At 41.6% G+C, this 22,122-nt stretch overlaps 1 protein-coding gene across 5 annotated transcripts in view; it reads left to right on the top strand.

Moving 5' to 3' along the window:
- The window catches only part of kif13ba (kinesin family member 13Ba), an 83,925-nt gene extending 62,273 nt beyond the window's left edge, over window positions 1-21,652 (top strand). The window contains exons 29-37 of one of the 5 annotated variants that reach the window (XM_061765389.1): window positions 70-345; window positions 4,510-4,662; window positions 5,199-5,276; window positions 5,770-5,820; window positions 9,947-10,106; window positions 10,911-11,041; window positions 11,856-11,915; window positions 13,444-13,864; window positions 15,494-21,652. In XM_061765389.1, coding sequence (XP_061621373.1) covers window positions 70-345; window positions 4,510-4,662; window positions 5,199-5,276; window positions 5,770-5,820; window positions 9,947-10,106; window positions 10,911-11,041; window positions 11,856-11,915; window positions 13,444-13,864; window positions 15,494-15,666 — 1,503 coding nt within the window. In that variant the 3' untranslated portion in view covers window positions 15,667-21,652. Of the gene's footprint in view, window positions 1-69; window positions 346-4,509; window positions 4,663-5,198; window positions 5,286-5,769; window positions 5,821-9,946; window positions 10,107-10,611; window positions 10,733-10,910; window positions 11,042-11,855; window positions 11,916-12,139; window positions 13,419-13,443; window positions 13,865-15,493 lie in introns of those variants that run through there. The other 4 variants (XM_061765392.1, XM_061765388.1, XM_061765394.1 and 1 more) reach the window with 4 other exon arrangements.
- The last annotated feature ends 470 nt before the right edge of the window (window positions 21,653-22,122 follow it).

Raw genomic sequence — 22,122 nt, 5'->3', positions numbered from 1 at the left:
TGTGGAATGAGTATATCTGTCTTGTTTCCATCGGAGTCTGCTCTTAATTGCGCTTCTGCTGACTCCCAGGTAAAAGCGGAGGCGTCGTGGGACTCCACAGTCCACGAGTGCCCGCAGCTGAGCCGCGGGGGAGCTTGGCCCGACAGCCGGGTGTACCTCACCGTGCGCGTGGTAGTGCAGCTCAGCCACCCGGCCGACATGCAGCTGGTGCTAAGGAAGAGAATCTGTGTTAACGTCAACCCCGGGCGCCAGGGCTTCGCGCACAATTTCCTCAGGAGGATGTCCACGCGCAGCACCATCCCTGGATGTGGCGTCACCTTTGAGGTGGTCTCCAACATCCCAGGGGTAAGGCCACACACCACCAATAGTGCAGATGTTCTCAAACCTTTTGCAATGCAATGGTGACATTTTTGCAAGGACCACCTCATAATCCTGGAATCAATTAAACATAATTACCATGTACCAATTACCATGTTTTGCCATCGGAATTAAAATTTTGAAAAGAAAAAAAAAGTTATAATGTAACGATGACAAAAAAGTTGTAGCCTAAATGTATTCCCTTTAATTCCCTTTTTGTTCTTAACTTTATTCATGCAGTGATCTAAGGTTTTTATGATGAGGTGTACAATCATATCAGACCTTTTAATTGGCCTCATGCTAAGGTAGTATGGAGTAATTGCTTTATTACATATAATATACACATTTAGATATACAGTGCTGTGAAAAAGTATTGCCTCCTTCTCAAATTCTTAATTTTTGAATAGTTTCTCACTTTGTTTATGCTCATCAAAGAAATCAGATTAAAATACAGCCCTATGGGGGGCACAAGCCAGTGCAAACTGTAGGCCGGTCTCAAGCCCGGATAAAAGCAGAGGGTTGCGTCAGGAACGGCATCCGGCTTATAACTTTGCCAAACAAATATGAGCGTTCATCCAAAGAATTCCATACCGGATCGGTCGTGGCCCGGGTTAACAACGTCCGCCACCGGCGCCGTTGGAAATTCAGCTACTGTGGGTCGAAGTCGAAGAAGAGGTGGAAAGCGGGTTCTTCGGCCGAAACAGAAGAGGAAAGCACAGAGCCTAGAACTGAATGTGGGGACTTTGAATGTTGGGACTATGACAGGAAAATCTCGGGAGTTGGTTGACATGATGATTAGGAGAAAGGTTGATATATTGTGTGTCCAGGAGACCAGGAGGAAAGACAGTAAGGCTAGACATTTAGGGGCAGGGTTTAAATTATTTTACCATGGTGTAGATGGGAAGAGAAATGGAGTCGGGGTTATTTTAAAAGAAGAGTTGGCTAAGATGTCTTGGAGGTGAAAAGAGTATTAGATCGAGTGATGAGGCTGAAACTCGAAATTGAGGGTGTTATATATATATATAATGTTATTAGTGGCAATGCCCCACAGGTAGGATGTGAACTAGAGGTGAAAGAGAAATTCTGGAAGGAGCTAGACAAAGTAGTTCTGAGCATCCCAGACAGAGAGAGAGTCGTGATTGGTGCAGATTGTAATGGACATGTTGGTGAAGGAAATAGGGGTGATGAAGAAGTGATGGGTAAGTACGGCATCCAGGAAAGGAACTTGGAGGGACAGATGGTGGTAGACTTTGCAAAAAGGATGCAAATGGCTGTAGTCAACACTTTTACCCAGAAGAGGAAGGAACATAGGGTGACCTACAAGAGCGGAGGTAGAAGCACGCAGGTGGATTACATCTTGTGCAGACGATGTAATCTGAAGGAGGTTACCGACTGTAAGGTAGTGGTAGGGGAGAGTGTGGCTAGACAGCATAGGATGGTGGCGTGTAAGATGACTCTGGTGGTGGGGAGGAAGATTAGTAAGACAAAGGCAGAACAGAGAACCATGTGGTGGAAGCTGAGACAGGACGAGTGTTGTGCAGCTTTTCGAGAAGAGGTGAGACAGGCTCTCGGTGGACAGCAGGAGCTTCCAGAAGACTGGACCACTGCAGCCAAGGTGATCAGAGAGGCAGGCAGAAGAGTACTTGGTGTATCTTATGGCAGGAAAGGAGAGAAGGAGACTTGGTGGTGAAACCTCACAGCACAGGAAATCATACAAGGAAAAAGGTTAGCTAAGAAGAAGTGGGACACTGAGAGGACCGAGGAGAGGGCGAAAGGAATACATTGAGATGCGACATTGGGCAAAGGTCAAACAAGAGGCATATGATGACATGTATGCCAGGTTGGACACTAAAGAAGGAGAAAATGATCTATACAGGTTGGCCAGACAGAGGGATAGAGATGGGAAGGATGTGCAGCAGGTTAGGGTGATTCAAGATAGAGATGGAAATATGTTGACTGGTGCCAGTAGTGTGCTAGATGGAAAGAATACTTCGAGGAGTTGATGAATGAGGAAAATGAGAGTAGAAGAGGCAAGTGTGGTGGACCAGGAAGTGGCAATGATTAGTAAGGGGGAAGTTAGAAAGGCATTAAAGAGGATGAAAAATGGAGAGGCAGTTGGTCCTGATGACATTCCTGTGGAGGTATGGAAGCATCTAGGAGAGGTGGCTGTGAACATTTTGACCAGCTTGTTCAATAGAATTCTAGCGCGTGAGAAGATGCCTGAGGAATTGAGGAAAAGTGTGCTGGTGCCCATTTTTAAGAACAAGGGTGAGCTGTGGGAACAATAGAGGAATAAAGTTGATGAGCCACACAATGAAGTTATGGGAAAGAGTAGTGGAGGCTAGACTCAGGACAGAAGTGAGTATTTGCGAGCAACAGTATGGTTTCATGCCTAGAAAGAGTACCACAGATGCATTATTTGCCTTGAGGATGTTGATGGAAAAGTACAGAGAAGGTCAGAAGGAGCTACATTGTGTCTTTGTAGATCTAGAGAAAGCCTATGACAGAGTACCCAGAGAGGAACTGTGGTTCTGCATCCGGAAGTCTGGAGTGACAGAGAAGCATGTTAGAATAATACAGGACATGTACGAGGGCAGCAGAACAGCGGTGAGGTGTGCTGTCGGTGTGACAGAAGAATTTAAGGTGGAGGTGGGACTGCATCAGGGTTGGTGATGGATAGGCTGACAGATGAGGTTAGACTGGAATCCCGGTGGACCATGAAGTTTGCAGATGACATAGTGATCTGCAGTGAAAGCGGGGAGCAGGTGGAGGAACAGTTAAAAAGATGGAGGCATGCACTGGAAAGCAGAGGAATAAAGATTAACCCAAGTAAAACAGAATATATGTGCATGAATGAGAGGGTTGGTGGGGGAAGAGTGAGGCTACAGGGAGAAGAGATAGCAAGGGTGGAGGACTTTAAATACTTGGGGTCAACCGTCCAGAGCAATGGTGAGTGTGGTCAGGAAGTGAAGAAACGGGTCCAAGCATGTTGGAATGGGTGGAGGAAGCTGTCAGGTGTGTTATCTGACAAAAGAGTCTCTGCTTGGATGAAGGGCAAAGTTTATAAAACAGTGGTGAGGCCAGCCATGATGTACGGATTAGAGACGGTGGCACTGAAGAGACAACAGGAAGCAGCGCTGGAGGTGGCGGAAATGAATATGTTGAGGTTTGCTTTAGGCGTGACCAGGTTGGATAAAATTAGAAATGAGCTCATCAGAGGGACAGCCAAGGTTCGATGTTTTGGAGACAAAGTTAGAGAGAGCAGACGTCGATGGTTTGGACACGTCCAGAGGAGAAGTAGTGAGTATATTGGTAGAAGGATGATGAGGATGGAGCTGCCAGGCAAGCGAGCTAGAGGAAGACCAAAGAGAAGGTTGATGGATGTCGTGAGGGAAGACATGAGGGCAGTTGGTGTTAGAGAGGAGGATGCAGGAGATAGGCTTACATGGAAAAGGATGACGCGCTGTGGCGACCCCTAAAGGGACAAGCCGAAAGGAAAAGAAGAAACAAATCAGACAAATATAACCCAAGTGAACTTAAAATGTGGTTTTTACATGGTGATTTCATTTAATTAGGAAAAAGAACGATTCAAAGTTACCTGGCCCTTTGTGAAAAATGTAATTGCAAGGAAGAGTGGGCCAAAATATCTCCATAGAGATGTGAAAGACTCATTGCCAGTTACAGAAAACATTTGATTTCAGTTGTTGCTGCAGAGGATGGCCCAACCAGTCATTAGCTTTAGGAGGCCATTACTTTTTCACACAGGGCCAGGTAACTTTGAAAAGTTTGTTTTGTTTTTTTTCATAATAAATGAAATCACAATTTTAAAAAACTGCAATTATATTGGTTTGGGTTATCGTTCTCTGATATTTAGATTTATTTGATGAGCTTCAACAAAGTGGGGAAACTATGTAAAAATATAAGAATTTGAGAAGGGGACCAATCATTTTTCACAGCACTGGATAGGTTTGTTTTATTGGCACGCCGGTCTCATATGCACTTATCTGAATGATAAGACAATCATTAACTGTATTGCAAATTGTTTAACGGACCCCCGAGCCACAGCTCACGAATCTCTGTTTGAGAACCATTACAGTTGAGCACACTGTGCATTATATAGGAAGATCATTTAATGTGTTCCCCCCTCGTCAGGACGCTCCCGGATCAGAGGACAGAGAGATGCTGGCCCGCCTCGCCGCCAGTGCTCACAGCAGCGAGTCGGCCGACGACGAAGCCGCCATCGAGAAGTACCTCCGTAGTGTGCTCAGTCTCGAGAACATCCTCACTCTGGACCGCCTCAGACAGGTACACGCTGGACCTTATCACCTCACTACAATTAGAATCCCCCTCGCACCGTATCCCGTAGCACTGCCTTGCTCAATACTCCTATCCAGTCTTCTCTCATCCTATCATGTCCGGTCGAATCCTGTCCTTTCCATTTCTGTCCCATCCTGTCTCATCTCATTTCGCCATGTTTTGTCCTGTCACAGACGTCTCAATCGTAATACAAATTACAACAAAGGGAGTACGACGTTCCCGGCATTCTGCGTTTCGTGGTTAATGAACTAGTCTACTCAGAAGAAGGAATCCTCCGGTAGCACCATACTTGTTTTTCACTTGATTGTTTTATATTCATGGCCGAGTGTTTTTCATACAATACATAATAATGACGTTACTGCCGCATTAGCGTAGGTTAATGAACAGTGTCTCATTGTGAACCGAAGCGCCTCAAAATCAAACTCTCCTTCAAGATAAGATGAACATGACAGGTTAAAATAAGAAGAATTGATATTGATGCATTCATAAGCAGGTAGTCTGACACGTGTGTTTGTTTGTTCAAGGAGGTGACAGTGAAGGAGCAACTGGCTGCAAGAGGAAGAAGCAACCGGCGGAGTCTCAGTTCTCCATCTGTTAACAGTGTACTTCAAGTTAAAAGTTCTCTAGTATTTCCCCATTGCTCATGATTGTAGAAGAATAAAGTTAAGAATTTTACAATAAAAACTAATATAAGAGCAGTTGCTGTATTACTAGAATAATCGTGGAACTATGAGGAAAGAAGTTTTAAATTGAAAATAATATTTATAATATGAGGTATATATTCCAAGAAAAAAAGAGTTTACAAAAATAGTTATATCATGAGAAAAAATATTTGGCTTTATGAGAATGAAGTCATACAATGACAAGAAAAACAAACAAAACTGCTAGAGACAGCAAGTCAGAATCTGCAGTCTCCATCTTCAGCACTGGTTTCACTGTATGAAGTACCAGTAAGCAGTTTGTGTCTGAGAAAAATATTTTTTAACAATAAGTAACTAACTACCAGGAAGAAAAGCAAAATGCACATTTAACTTTGCCACTTCATTTGCAGACAAATATTGATATTATTTACTTGATGCTTTTGTCCATCCTCAGCTATCTGGAAGTAGACAAGACTTGTCCACCACCTGCCTGCTTGAGGATAAGGTAATGCACACACACACACACACACACACGCACAAACCAAGCACACTGAACACACACACACTTGAAACTTCATTAGGTACACCTGCACAAGCAAATGAGATTGAATACAGTAACTTTCTTACAAGACTTGCTAGATGTATTACTTTAACAATGTTTGTAGTGTAGTAATGTAGTTTGGATTAAAATGAAGCTTTTTTCTAATATTTTGACCCTCTTGTCCAGCTAAATAACTGATGCTTCAAAACAAATCAAATGTTCCCATAGGTGAAAAGTTAATTTTTCTGTTTCAGAGTCAAACTATCGCCATTATAAAACCTTTATTAACTGTACAGGCACTTTATTAAATTAAACGTTAACATAATTAATGGTCATGCGGAGATGAACTGTGTATTATAAAGCTACATTCATCTAAGGCACAGGTGTCAAACTCAAGGCCCGGGGGCCAGATCCGGCCCACCACATCATTTTATGTGGCCCGCGAAAGCAAATCATGTGTGTCAACTTCCATGATTCTTGCTTGTTTGTATAATATTCATATGTAATAAATAGTAATGAACTATTGTAAGCATGTTTTGCATCCAACCCCCTTTTACAGTTACTTGAACAATAGTTGAACAAACCATTATCCTTGCCTTCTGATTTCATCCATCCATCCATCCATCCATCCATTTTTCTACCGCTCATCCGAGGTCGGGTTGCGGGGGCAGTAGCTTTAGCAGGAACGCCCAGACTTCCCTCTCCACAGCCACTTCATCCAGCTCTTCCAGGGGGATCCCGAGGCGTTCCCAGGCCAGCCGAAAGACATAGTCTCTCCGGCGTGTCCTGGGTCGTCCCCGGGGTCTCCTCCCGGTGGCACGTACCCGGAACACCTCACCAGGGAGGCGTCCGGGAGGCATCCGAATCAGATGTCGGAGCCACCTCATCTGTCTCCTCTCGATGTGGAGGAGCAGCGGCTCTACTCTGAGATCCTCCCGGATGACCGAGGTTCTCACCCTATCTCTAAGGGAGAGCCCGGACACCCTGCGGAGGAAACTCATTTCGGCCGCTTGTATCCGGGATCTTGTTCTTTCGGTGACGACCCACAGCTCGGTGACCATAGGTGACGCTAGGAACGTAGATCGACCGGTAAATCGAGAGCTTCGCCTTTGCTCCTTCTTTACCACAACGGCTCGATACAAAGTCCGCATCACTGCAGACGCTGCACCGATCCGCCTGTCGATCTCCCGTTCCATTCTTCCCTCACTCGTGAACAAGACCCCAAGATACTTGAACTCATCCACTTGGGGCTGGATCTCATCCCCGATCTGGAGAGGGCACGCCACCCTTTTCCGACTGAGGACCATGCTCTCAGATTTGGAGGTGCTGATTTTCATCCCAGCCGCTTCACACTCAGCTGCGAACTGCTCCAGAGAGAGTTGGAGTCTTTCTCCATGGCCTCACTGAACTCCTCCCATACCCGAGTTTTTGCTTCAGCGACCACCAAAGCTGCATTCCGCTTGGCCACCCGGTACCCATCAGCTGCCTCAGGAGTCCCACAGGCCAAAAAGGCCCGATAGGACTCCTTCAGCTTGACGGGCATCCCTCGCCATTGGTGTCCACCAACGGGTTCGGGGATCGCTGCCACGACAGGCACCGACCACATTACGGCCACAGCTCCGGTCGGCCCCCTCAGCAATGGAGGCGCGGAACATGGTCCACTCGGACAAACAACAGTCAGGACCCGTCCCCCCTACCTGAAGGCAGAGGGAGGCTACCCTCTCGTCCACCGGGGTGAACCACAACGTACAGGCACTGAGCAGGTGTGGGTATACTTATTGCCCCCTTCTGATTTCAAAACTAGTTATCCATCAATTTGTTGTCTCCGTGTAATAATATGACGAGGCGATTAAACATTGATAGGGTTTTACAATCATAATGGCCCTCTGAGGAAAACCGTATCTACAATGTGGCCTGCGACAAAAATGAGTTTGACACCCCTGATCTAAGGTAAAGTAAAACTACTTGCCCTATGAAGACGCTTGACAGACGCTGTCACCTTGTTGCCTTTTTTTTTGTTTTTTGTTTTTTTTTAAGCTAGCTCCAGTGCATCCAAAAACTATTCAGCACTACACTTTTCCCCACATTTTGTTCCAGCCTTATTTCAAGTTGGATTCAATGCTTTTCCCCCCCCCCCCCCCTCAAAATTCTCCAGACAATACCTGATATTGACCACATTTTTTTTGTAAATGTATTAAAGATAAAAAATAAAGTGGAACCTCTGTAAAACGGACCCCAATATATCGGATCTCAGATAAAACGGACCGTCTGGTCAGTGCATGTGTCCAAAAATAGTTTCCATTTGGCACTTAAACTGCCGTTGACAAGGTCTGTTAGTACCAGAATTGGCCGCTGTTGTTTACTGGCACAGCTGTATTTCCGGGTCACATATATACAATATGAGATCCAGCCAACAGAGTAGTCCTATGCCTATTTGGTGGCCATGTTGAATGTAGCGACATTTCCAGGCATTTCATTGATGTGGCAGCCATGATAGCAGGAGTTCTTTCTATTGAGGGACAGAGTTCTACGCAGAGAGAGAGCAGCAATTGGTGGGCTGCATTTTTTTCTCGATGTCTCTGGAGCCTACAGCATCTGATCTAAACCGATTTTGGAAATAGAAAGCGCACTTATTCCTCGTGGCTCATGAAAGTGACCACGATGCACTACAATAACAAGCACACCAGCGTGGTAAGTTTGGATACAATTTCCAACTTTTCAAACATTTTCAAGCAGTTTAAAAATATTTATTTCAATTAACTTCAATATAACTTCAATTTTAGTCCATTACATCGAGGTTCCACATTATAAGAATTCACATGTAGATAAGTAGTCACAGCCTTTGCTCTACACTTTGTTGATGCACTTTGGCAGTATTTACAACTTCAAGTCCTCTTTAATATGCCACAAACATGGCACACTTGTTTTTGGGCATACTTTTGTGAAAACTTTCTGGATGCATTGTATATAAAAATGTCAAAGAAGAAGCGAACACTTGTGGAGTGAATGACTGAGACCAGGGGTGGGCAAAGTAGGCTACATACAGCCCCTCTGTTCTTTCATCTGCCCCACCAAGCATTTATATTACTTATTTACTTACATTAAGAGTCCTGTAATATGTATCATATTTTCTAGAGGTGCAACAATTCATCAATTCATTGACAACTAATCCATTATCAAATTAGTTGACATATATATATTTTTTTATAATCGCTCAGAGACAATATTTTTGGCCTCAGAATTTCAACCTCTCAACAGTAAATATACTCAGATTTCTCTCGTCCTCCATTAAAATGACTGATCATCTTTGTGTTTAATCAAAATAAGACATTTGGAAACATCTTCTTTTACTTTGAGAAATATTGATCAAACCCTTTGCCCATTTCACAGACAAAACCAGTAACTGAATTGTAATCAATTTGAAATAATGTCCGACCTGTTTGAGTAAAGGGATGGAAATCAAGTTTTTAAAACAAATATCTGTTTAATTGATTAATCTAAAAAATTGTCGACAAATTAAACGGTTGTTAAAATATACTTAACTGTAGTCATAATTTATGATGTAACAGTGGATGAAATAGCGAAGTTTGCGATCATTTTCGCTCGCGATGACCACTGCGTCAGGTTCAATTCAAATAAATGGAGCGTATGACGAGCATAATCTCCCAAAATCCCTCCCTTTTCATTTTCACCCACATCCCCTTTCACAACTTCTGACCCTTTCAAATGCTAGATGGAAAAGACCAACTTTTTGGGGATTTCCAACTCAAATTATCATGCAAACCAGATAAAAGGACATCAAAGATCATCAAAATGTAAGTAAAACACTGATGGAAGGGGGACCTTTAAATAACTGCTCAATTAATAATAAAAAAGTGACTCATTTAAAAAAAATAATAATAATAAATTACATTTACTTTTTTTTTTTTTAAAGCTCATCCACAAACTATCTTTATCATCTGTCTGTTTTAAAAATCAAATGTGAGCCGTTAAAAAAAAAAAAAAAAGTTAGCCCTTCCCAGTGATAAATGGTCACTAAGCTGAAGTCTCGTGCGATTTCTGTGTCATCGTCTTGGTGCGTGATGTTCAGGGTCGCTGGGAGAGTCAGCAGGACATCTTCATGCCGTCTGCGTACCATCGCACGCTACCGCGCCCGGCCTCGTCTCCCTCCACCTACTGCCCCACGTCGCCGCCGCCGCCGCCTTCCTCGACCGCTGTCACCTCGCCACACAACCAGGAGCCAGAGCAAGGTAAACCTCCACGGCCTTAGCCGCCTCCACGCCACCATTGGCCTCTGTCTTCATCTTCTGCTGCTGCTGCTGATGAGGAGGAGGAGGCCGGGGGTTTTCTAAATGAAGGCCGTAATAATCCTTACAAATGACATGTAATCCTTAGTTCAAACATCACCTTCCTCTTTTTGGAAGTACTATTTTTCAAAAAGCAAAACATCTCACTTTATTCTTCCTTTTTTATCACCTTTTCCCACCAACTTTGCTTCCTCTTTACCTTCTTCTTTTCTTCCCCTCGTTGCCCTTCACCTTCCTTTTCTCATTTTCTTCACCTGCTTACCTTCTTTTCTTCACTTCTCATCCAGTCCTTCCACTTTCTCCTTCAATTCACCTTCCTCTTCCCTTCTTCTCTTCTCTCCTTTATGTTCTTCCTTGCACCGCTTGTCATCGTTCTCTCACTTCCTCTCATTGTTTTTTTTCCTTTTCTCCATTCATCTTTTTCTCCTCCTCCTTGTCCCCTATTGAGGCATGTGATTCTTCTGGAATAAGGGTCAACAAATAAATGCCGACATCCGACACGATGCCGGTTCCAATTCAGTCGTACCCTCTCGTTGGTGTTGGATTTAATTTCATTTTTCCAAGTGTTGTTGAATGAAGATGCTTTTCACGTTTATGCCCAAATCTACAATTTCATTGTTCGCAGTGCTTTTTCCCCCCAGTCTTTTTGCCATGTTCTTCAACTTCTCAACCTAATCTTTCACACCTCCTCTGCCTCCTTGATTCCTTGCCTCCTTCCTCGTCCTCCTTCTCCCCGTCCCCCCTCAGGTCGTTCAGGACTTGCTGCCTCTTATCTTTCAGTGAAGGCGCTGGTTCCGCAGATGCCCAAACTGCTCAAGTCTCTGTTTCCGGCACGCGATGATAAGAAGGAGCTGAGACCGTCGCAGCACGGCCAACAGGTGGGCAAAGATGGCAGCCGCGCTTTCTCCTCCTCCACAAGACCAGCGGCTCTCAAACTTGGAACTTATCATCACATAAATCTGACATCCCTGCATTAATGTCTTTTTAAAGAAAAAAAAGGCACATTGTTACAGGAGTAATGTCCTACTTGTTTTGACCAAAAAAATGGCTATCTTTGGGGTGGTTTTTTATTTATTTAATTAATTATTTTTTTAAGAGAATGAAGGCATCTTTTCTATACAATATTTCGAGAATAAGGTCTGATTTTTGAATGAAGTCCCTCATAAACTTTGACTATCATATTACAACTTTAGTGTCGAAAAATAACCTTGTATTCTGTTAAGATTACAACTTTTTATGTCAACAAAATGTCTTTGTTCTTGTAAAGCTCGAGACTTTTTTTCCTGAAAAATGTTTCCTCTAAAAACCATTTTATCGTAACGTTACAGCTTTCTTTCTTTTTTCTTGAAAATAGGCAACTTTTTGATTCCTATGGCATTTAGGGGTAGCGTGTTCTCCCACTATTTGTGGGGGAAAGGGAGCAAGCCTGAATAGTTGAAAGTTTTCCAGCTGCGTGTACATGCCGGCAAAGCACTACTTTTTCCTAGGGCCTGTTTAAATGAAACCAACTTCTTTTCAACGTAGTTCCTCAGCACTAAGATGCTATATTAAACAAGGTTTCGGCCTGAGCCAAAAACAGTGAGTCGGGGAGTTTTTCAGCAAGAGTTGAAAAAAAAAAGACAAATGTGTCCCTGGACCTTAAAAGTTTGAGTCTGCCAACCTGACGTTTGTCTTTTTTTATTCTGTTCACAGCACATGCCGCGCATCATGTCGCCACCAGGGGGGGACGAATACAGAGTCAAGGTGGACACGGTGAGGATGTGCTTCTTCTAACTGCCCACTTTTGTTGTCTTATTTTGTCACCCTCTTATCAGACATGCAAACATCAAAGGCATGAAAAAGGTGACCAAAAAAAAATAAAATTGGGGGGGGATCCCCCCGGGCTCCCGCAGAAAATGTTTTTGATTTGAACAGAAATTAAGTAATCTGGAAGATTGAAAATTACAATAAGGCAAAATAAACAAATTTTCTTCTAGACAATCCGTGATGAGCACAGAAGTCCAGTAACAGAACACCACTCGGGTTCTGATCGGGGGGTCCGTTCCTCCCAATCACGCCCTTCCAGGTCTCACTGTCATTGCCCACGTGAGCTTTCAAGTCCCCCAGCGGGAGCGCTCTGCAGCACCCCCTCCAAGGACTCCAAAAAGGGTGGGTACTGTGAACTGCTGTTTGGTGCATAGGCACAAACAACAAGCGGGCCCTGTCCCCCCCACCCGAAGGCGGAGGGAGGCTACCCTCTCCTCCACCGGGGTGAACCCCAACATACATGCGTCAAGCCGGGTGGCAATAAGTACACCCACACCTGCTCAACACCTCTCACCGTGGACAACTCCCGATTGGAAGAGAGTCCAACCCCTCTTGAGAGGACTGGTACCAGACCCATAGGTGTGTGTGTGTGCGGAGGCGAGCCCGACTATATCCAGTCGGAACTTCTCGACCTCACACACCAGCTCGGGCTCCTTCCCTGCCAGAGAGGTGACATTCCACGTCCCGAGAGCCAGCTTCAGTGTCCGGGGATCAGATCGCCAAAGTTCCTGCCTTCGGCCACCGCCCAGCTCACACTGCCCCCTCCCACAGGTGGTGAGCCCATGGGAAGGGGGACCCACGTTACCCTTTCGAGCTGTGCCCGCATTCGAGCCCCACCTCCAGGCCTGGCTCCAGAGTGGGGCCCCGGTAACCCGCGTCCGGGCAAGCGAAAATTGAGTCCATTGTTTGTCGTCATCATAAGGGGTCTTTGAGCCGTGCTTTGCTTGGGCCCTCACCTAGGACCTGTTTGCCATGGGTGACCCTGCCAGGGGCATAAAGCCCCAGATAACTTAGCTCCTTGCATCATATAGTATTGCAAGAAAAGCAAAATTGAGAATAGTCATAACATTCCAAGAAATGAATTGTGAATTCAGATATTAGTCATAAAATTATGAGTAACGTTTTTTTAATCCATCCATCAATTTTCTTTACCGCTTATCCTCACTAGGGTCGCGAGCTCCCAAGCCAATCGCAGGCGTTTTTTAATGTTCAAGAATTAAGTCGTGCATTTGCTAGGAAAAAAAGTTGTACCTAATATATTTGTAAAGAAAAAGAAAAGTCAATCTATGCTCATTTGTAAATTGACAAGGTTTGTTGGTAATAAAATGTAACAGTTAAAAGTGCATATATTTGAGAGAATTAAGTTATAACATTGCGAGAAAAAGGTGTAAATAAAAGAAAAAAAAAATGTGTGTTCAAATTTCCAATTTGACGCTGGTTTTGTGTCGTCGACCGCCCCGGTGGTCGCCACCAGGCCGCCCGCCTCCCGCCAGCGCCGGCCAGAGAGCGGCGCCCCGACCCGACCGACGCCCCCCCTCTTCTCGTGCATGACCCGCATGACAACACCCCCCTCAGCCCGCTCAGCCAGTCGTCCAGCGGCTACTTCTCGGCCAGCGTCTCCACGGCGACCCTGTCCGACGTCCTGCAACCCTCCTCCTCGTCCTCCTCCCTCCTCCTCGCCGCGGACACCGCGCTAGCTGGCAATCACGAGGGCGTGACTGCACGCCACTTCCTCTCTGAACAGAAGCCGCCCGACGACCCGGCCGTGCCCGCCTGGCTTACGGATGGCGCCCACGTGGCCGTCGGGAGCAGCAAGGCGGGCACCGTGCGCTACGTTGGAGCTGCGCACTTTGGCGAAGGCGTGTGGGTGGGCGTGGAGCTGGACTCCCCCACAGGTAAGCCCTGAAGCGGTGCAAGCGAAAGATTAAATAGAAGTAGAGACTCCAGCCCGAAAGTTAGGAAGTAGGACTGTTATCAGAATGAAGTCATGAAATTACAGAACAAAAGCAGTTGGAATTGAAAATGCTCTATGTACAATCGCTATAGCCGTCGTACATGGCTAAAACACACAAGGAATGTGTCTCGGGTAGTTGGAGACTACGGTCTAGTCTCCGGTCTAGTACGACAGCAGACAGTCAACTGACAGAGACTACTTTTGAGACATAAGGACATAAAAAAAAAAAAAACAGTCACTGAGTAATAAAAGGTTGCCAGTAATGTGGTAATGCCGGAACAATTATTATATTTTTGGGGACAATTGTGCAAAAAGATGCCGAGTCCTCTGGCAATTAGCGCAGTTTGAACTGACTAATAGAACAATAGTCTTGGTGCAATGTCCATTGTGCAAAGGGCGCCGAGACTTCAAGGAGTGTATGCAGTTTAAAGTGACTAGTAGTGCGATAATCTGGAACAATGTCGATGTGCAAATGTTGCAGATGCTACATATACATATAAAAAGTAGTAATGTAGAAGATAATTGAGTCATAAAAATCAAAGAAAAAAAGATCGAAAATCTGCAGGAATTAAGTCAAAACTATGAGAAGATTTTACATTTTGTTCAAAAATGGATGAGAATTAAGGCCTCCAATCAGCAGGGAAAAGTCACATAATTCAGGGAGTTTTTCATTTACAAAAATGGAATCGTACAATTTCAATCAAACCAAAAGAAAATAAAGAGGAAAAGTCTGAAGTAAAAGACGATTGTTGTCATATGGGAACAAAAAATGTACATCTAAGAGAATAATCATAAAAGTACGAGAAAGTTTTACATTTGAGAATTGTGACTATGGGAGAAAAAAAGTTCCTTAACAGAAAGTGTCATTAAATTTGTGAGAATTGTCATAAAATGGCGACACTGAAGCCAGAAAATTCGGAGAGAGAAAATAGTTAATTTACCAAAATTGTTGAGGAAATGTTCATTTATGATATCATCCATCCATTTTCTGATTGCCTCAGAACTGTGAGGCAGTCGCTCTAACCAGGCCCCCACCGTGCCGCTTTATGATATCAGTATTCCCAAAAAGAAAGTGATGTTTAATAAAAGTTCCAAAAAGTACAAGAAAAACAAATAATGATAAGAATTAACTAAAATAATGACAAGAATTAAATTATACAATTAAGAGAGGAAAAGAAGTTGTTGAGAAAAAATGGTCAGTTTGCAATAGTAACCTGAAAAAAGTCAATTAACAAGAATTGAGTCACAATATTATGAGGGGGAAAAAATATTTTGCCAAAATCATGCCATCAAATTTGAAAACAAATATTCATTCAAGAGAATTATTCGGAGCACATTCATCTTAATAGAAGAAAAAAACATTTATTACCACCGTCATTCAATTACAAGAGCCAAAATGTTTTTAATGTACAACAATGAAGTTGAAAAAGCTCACAAAGAAAATGGTCAATTTAAGAGAATTACTACTTATCTACTAATTATCATAAATTGTGATTTATTTATTTGTTTATTTAATAGTGAGCTCCACTTGTAAAACGTCCCCGAATGTCGTCCTCTTTTTCCCTTAAAGGCAAACACGACGGCTGCGTGGGCGCCCACCGCTACTTCCAATGTCGGCCCGCGCACGGCGTGCTGGTTCGGCCGGACCGCCTGACGTCCCGCCACAATCGGCGCGGACCCCCGGAACTCGCCGCCCGCGTTCCCGTCATCAGAGGGGAGAACCGCAAGTCCTGGAGCAGCTGAGACCAGGAACCCGGAGACGCTGAAAATTTGGGCGAGGAAATGTCCCGCTCGCCTCCATTTTCTCACCAGGAAAAGAGAGAGCTTTTCAGTTAGCTTTTTAGCCATTTTTTTGCATTTCTAGCCAGAATTCCTCTCGCTGTTTCCCGGTCTGCGTGCGAGGCCGTCTCAGGGACTGCAGGGGGGGGGGGGGGCGCATATATTTGTGTGCAATAAGTCAGCTTTTCGGCTCCATGTTGACGTCAAGGATGATGCACGGAGCCGGTCGTATCGGTCGAGTAAGTGCATCTTATTTTGAAAAGACTTATTTAGGCGGGACCAGCTTCCTGTCTTAGTATTGTTGGGGGGAGCGAGCTGGCATGCACTTCTTAGTGAACATTCCAGAGACGTTCGCAACAAAAGGCAACTTCCTCAAGCGACGAAGTTGCATCGCGGGAGATGCGCCATCCATTTGTCGGCCTCACAACACAACGCAAAGCTTGCGTTCAACAAGTCGTTTGTTGGTTTGAATCTGTCATGACTCGGCGCTGCGGCGGCTCACTCAATTGTTGAAATGACGTTAATACACAAATAAAGATATGGCTTATCATCAGTCACATGAAGACTGCGAGAGCGCAGAGGAGGAATTATCAGGGCCACACTGAAGATAAAAGAATGAGAATATCATTTTACAAGCGTAATCACTATTTTATCGTCAGAGAATTGAGTCAAGTCATAAAAAGTTGTGGAACTTTTTCCTCATATTGACCACTGTCATAAATTGGCAAGTTTCAAATTTAAGAGAAAAAAGAAATGAAATTCTGGTAAATTTACAAAAACTATATCGTAAAATGATGAGGGGAAAAATAGAAATGTATGCTAGTCATAAAATGCTCTTCATCTATAAAAAGAACATACAATTCCAGGGACCATTTTTCTAAATTTAGGAGAATAAATTCATCGAATTAGAAATGTCAATTTACCAAACTATAGTCTAATTTAAACAAGGGGAAAGAAATTCTGAGAAAAATATCTAGGCTTACAAGAGCAGTCATAAAATTAGTTAAAAAGCTGTAAATGTATCAGATTTGTCATAAAAGACTAAAAATGGCAAGGGTAATTTCAGTACAAATCAAACGGGACTTGTAATATTATAACTATTGTCATAAAGACTTTTTTCATGTTCTGTGTGACTTGATTGTTGCGTCGTCGTGACTTAATTGTCACAAAAATCGGCAACGTATGACTTTTATCACATTCCGATGTCCTTCTTGGAATGTTTCGACTAGTAATATACAACTAGGTTTTCTGTTCAGTGTGGTCCTAATAATGGTAAAAATGATGATGGTAATAATCCTAGTAAGCATCATCAGTATTTTTGTGTGTTATGAGACATATCATCCCATTTTATTTATATTGACGTGTACACGTATGCCTGACTTTGAATGAAGCCTTCTTTTACTGTCATTTCAAATTTCAATTGCACAAATGATTTCCTTGAATAATCGCTGCTATTAGCACTCCAGAGTGGCTCCCTTCGCTTTGTAGTCGCCACTCAAATTCCAATAGAAAATGGAGGACGAATGAGGCACTTTGTCAAGTGAGTTTTGCAAAGAGGAAAATGGAATGTTGATGCTTGAATGATCAGTGGGAACCACAAGCCACCTGATTAGGCCATTGATTGATTTTTAGCTAATTGCTATTCCCCCCCCCCCCCCTCGAATTGAGGGGAGCAAAAATTGGTTAAATATTGTGAAATTAGTTGCAAATTTTTTGGGTGGCAAGTTTGCAATCCAAGAAGACATAATAAATTGCAGTGCCATGAGAAGTCATACATTTCTCACACTAACAATTGTAATTGTATGACAATAAATCAAGATTAGGAGAAAGAAATTGCAAATTGCATTCACACATTTTCAAAGGGGGAAAAAAAAATCATACTTTAGCAAAAAAACAAATTCTATGAATAAAGCCATTGTATGAGGAACAACAGCACAATTCTAAAATAACATTTTCTACATGAATAGTCATAATGCTACGAGAAGTCCGAATTTTACCATTTCAAAAATGTAATGTAATGTGACTAAAAAGAAGTTAAATATGTATGCGATTAAAGTCATACTACAAGAAAAACATGAATTTGTCCAAGAATCAAATTATATTTCCAGAGTAAAAGAAAACATTTTTACAAATAGTCATATGAGTAAAGCAGCATTATTACAAGATTCAAGTTGGAATATTGGAGAGAAAAAAATATATATTTATATTACACTCAAAATGGTGTTTTTAGCTAAGTAAAATTGGATTCTTAACACTACTTGGTGTTACTGAATTGGTGCAGTCCTCAGAAAACAATTTTGTTATGATGCTAATAAAATTGGTTCATTTAAGGTGATATTACCGTAGGTTGGTTGGTGGTGCAGGTGCCCGATGGTTATGTCAGAAGTGGTTTTATGAAATTAGGACTTGAAGGAAATAAGCGTGTGTGTGTGTGTGTGTTGGGTCTTTGGAAGGAATTTAAAAAAAAATAATAATAAAATGGAATAAGTCATCATCATTATCACAATTTGAAGCCAACTCTGCCTTTTATACCAGGGGTGGGAAACCTATGGCTTGTGGACCATAGAGGGCCTGCTCTGCCATTTAAGAAAAAATAAAACCTCGTCGGAAATGTTAGAAAAAGCCCCCAAACATTTACATAGTACATCATAGAATAGAATAGAGTCGCACCAAGAAATTAATTGGCAATTTTAGAGAAAAATTCAAATTCACGACAGCAAATTGTAATTCTCTGACAAATTTATATTACTGGGGGGGGGGGGTGCTTATAATTAAATTTGTGATATTACAACAAAAAAAGTCACAATTTTACAAGAAAAACGTTAAAATGTTACGGGAAAAAAACAACGTACAGTTAGTGATGCACCGAACGGAAAATTCTTGGCTATGACTGCTCTGCATATTCTTTAAATGATGTCAAGAACGTTACGGCAGAAGTTATTGTAGTATATTATTTAATTCTGCATAGTGTTCAATTGCACAACATAATCATTACTTTATAATCGTTAATTGTGGATGAATTATGGCTTCGATATTTATTTTACTGTATTTATTGCATCAGCCTTGTAATGGCCGACGCAGTTGCAGCCCGAATCAAAGTTTCAACGTGCCATTGTCAAAAATATCTGTCTCTATGGATTAATTACTTTACCAATTCTGTTTTGAAGCCTAGTGAAGAAAGCGAGTCTATTGAATCAGATTAGTCAGATCTCAAAAGTCAGAATTAAAACTTAGTACTGTATTTTGCAAACCAACAAACATTACTGAATTGTATAGTTTATGCACGGAAAAGAGTTTTTTTTTTCTGTTTTGTGCAATGTACTTCTTGTACAATTCTCTTGCATGCTATTTTTGTATTTCCTGTATTTCTCCTGAAACGATGCAGATTTCCCCACTGTGGGAATAATAAAGGTTATCTTATAAATATTAGTTATATGCTTTTAACCCTTGTTCTCGGGCGACGTGAACGGAGCTGTTACGTACTCATTCATTTCCGGATTCAGACGGCGTCCTGTGTTTCTGTGTATTTTCTCTGCAGGCACTTTGCAATTTGCAGCTATTTTTTATGTTCAAATTTGGTTACGCCCCGTTATACCGCGGTTCCAGCCAGACTTATGTCACATGTGTACTGCATCACCCAATCGAGGGCCAAAATAATAATCACGATTATTTTTGATCAATATTGTAATCACGATTATTCCTCGTTAGGGAAAAATCTTGATTTTTATTGCACTACTTTTCAACAAACAATATTTCAGTGAAAAATGTTTTTAAATGAGAATAAATGATGGATAATTGACCATTGGTCAGTCGTGCACGGTCACAAACTGCTAAGAACTCCATAGTTGTGATTTCCCTCGCTATTTACTTCCGGCGAGGTTGTTTTTTTCATCGCGGTCAGGCCGGCCGAAAAGTTGAAGTCAATGCAGCCGCTACAACGATTGTTAACAGTGTCTTACCATGACACCCACGTCGCCGCCAATGTGCTGAGACGGTCAACTTGCACTGCTGCAAATGAAGCACTTTTCACATGCAGCAACGCCTGCCTTTGAAATGTAACAAAATCGCCGATGATCAGGCTCATTTAATCGTGGCAGCCAAAATCACAATGACGATTCAAATTTTAATAATTCTACAGCCCTAACCCAGTCACTTATTTGTGTGTTTTGTGACTATGAGTCACGATAGCTTAGCAATTAGCATGGCAGCCCCATTTTTCTCCTGTTGCTTCTCGTCTTCCCTTTGTGACAACGAGACTTGGTCACAAGTGTAGCTTGTTCGCTGCCATGGAGGCAACGATAGTGACTTATGCTGCGTTGACGCCGGAAGCGAAGCCGACGTTCACCTCTTTGGCTCGGAATCGTAGCTAGGGCAACATGGCGTTTTTGGTTTTTCATTAACAATATAGTTTATGCAACTGAGCGCTGGCCACCATTTGCGCTTACGTCATCACGATATCCTGTTTCGGCAACAAGTCCATTGGTCAAAAACCGAAAATGCACTTTTGGGCCGTTTTTAGACGCAAATCTTTGGTGACCACATTTTCGGTGCATCTCTAATCACAATTATTGTTATTTTTATGATAACAAAGTGAAATTCTACGGTCAAGTCATATGAGAAATAAATCGTAGGAAAAAAAATTGTGAATTAAAGTCCTAAATTTACGAGAAAAATTATCACAATTTGATGGTAACTCATTCTTTAAGGATAGTAATTTGCGAGTTTAATAAAAAAGTGTAAATTAACATCACATTACAAGTTTCCGTATAATGTTTCAAAGAAAAAAAAAAATCACAAATTTATGAAAAGTGTCATAAGATTAAGACTCACAATTCTGCAAGAAATAAGTCAGAATTTCATGATGTCCAATTTTAATTGTCATAATATTATAACATAAGACATCGTAAATTAAAGTTGCAATTTTACAGGAAAAATGTCTACATTTTCCAAGAAAGAAAATCACAATTTTATGAGAACAAGTTCACAAGATTAAGAGAAAATGTTTACACGTATGAGTTTTTTTTGTTTTTTTTAAGCCTACTTAGTGTTTCAATTTTAGGAGAAAGTCATTTTACGAGAAAATGGGAATTCTGTAAGTAAACAAAGTTGTACATTTACGAGGGTAGTCAATATGAGGGAAAAAAAAGTGTACACTAATGGTGTGGCTTTATGAGGAAAGGTTTAAAAAAAAAAAAAAAAAAAGTTATGCGACTATAATTTTTATACTCCGCACAAAAATGGCCCCTGAAAGGAAAATGTGTCTTTTGTACAAATCCATTTTATTTTTAACCTTTCAAGTTGACTTTTAACATCTCACGTCAGCTTGCGGCACTTGAAATGTTTTGGGGATTTTATGCATGATGTCGTCATCACATTACACAAAAGGCCGCAATCAGTAACTAGATGAGGCGCTTCTCAATCGTTCTACAAACAACAAACTCATGTCTTGAACATGAAGCAAAAATGCAATTGAATAGGGCCTCGCACTGCCTTTTTTCTGGCCATTGCTTGAACTAACCGTGCTCTGCCCACATAAGGTGTCGTCTAACTTTCGCCTTTGGAGGGGTCATTTTGGGGGACCCCTAAAATTCATACATTTTCATATTGCTTGTATTTAAGTGTTGTTGTTGTCAACATAAGCAATACGTTTTTTTTTTGTTACTAAAGGATATGATTTGACATGAAAACCGCAGCAGCTCAAACATTTCATATCAACATGACAAAAGATTAGCAATCACGTTTCTTGCTGTGTGTGCAAATGTGTGTGTAGATGAAGAGACTATTGAGCACCGATGGGTTTTATTTTTTTTTTTTTTTTGACAATTTAGTTTTCTGTCACTACGCTGCAATCCAAAGAGAGAACATGTATATGAAAATAAGCATGTTTTTTTAATTTGTATCATTTGAATAATAATGTGATAAGAAAATAAAGAAAAATGAAGTCCGTTTATTTTGTTTGTTGTTAAATAACTCAAATATGAAATGTCCTTATGTAATTCAATAATTGTATTTGAAATCGGTTTTATTTATTGAATAAAATATTTACTTTAGAATTTCAAATGTTTTTCTTAAATTTAATTTTGATTTTAAACTAAGCAGCTATTTGGTTTATTCTATGCATTTTATACTAATTACAGATTTTCTTAAATTTAGAAGTTTTTTTTGTTTTGTGTTCTCATAACATTTAGGCACTCATTTTGTTATTGTTCATTTATAAATGTATTATATATTTTTAGTATCAGTGACCAGATCAATTTTGTAAATAAGAAACCGTTGTTAATGGTCTCTCTGGATTTAAAAAAAAAAAGTAGTTCTTTGGCTTTGTATCATTTAAAACAAATAGCAATTTTGATTGTCAGAAAAAATTATTTGGTTCATGATTTCTCGCAATAATTAATGGTTTAACAAGGTAGAAAACAA

The sequence above is a fragment of the Phyllopteryx taeniolatus genome, chromosome 2 (genome assembly GCF_024500385.1).
Source record: "Phyllopteryx taeniolatus isolate TA_2022b chromosome 2, UOR_Ptae_1.2, whole genome shotgun sequence".
In the NCBI taxonomy this organism is placed as follows: domain Eukaryota; kingdom Metazoa; phylum Chordata; class Actinopteri; order Syngnathiformes; family Syngnathidae; genus Phyllopteryx; species Phyllopteryx taeniolatus.
The sequence above is the reverse complement of the archived record's forward strand: the minus strand, read 5'-3'. Positions and strand labels throughout refer to the sequence as shown.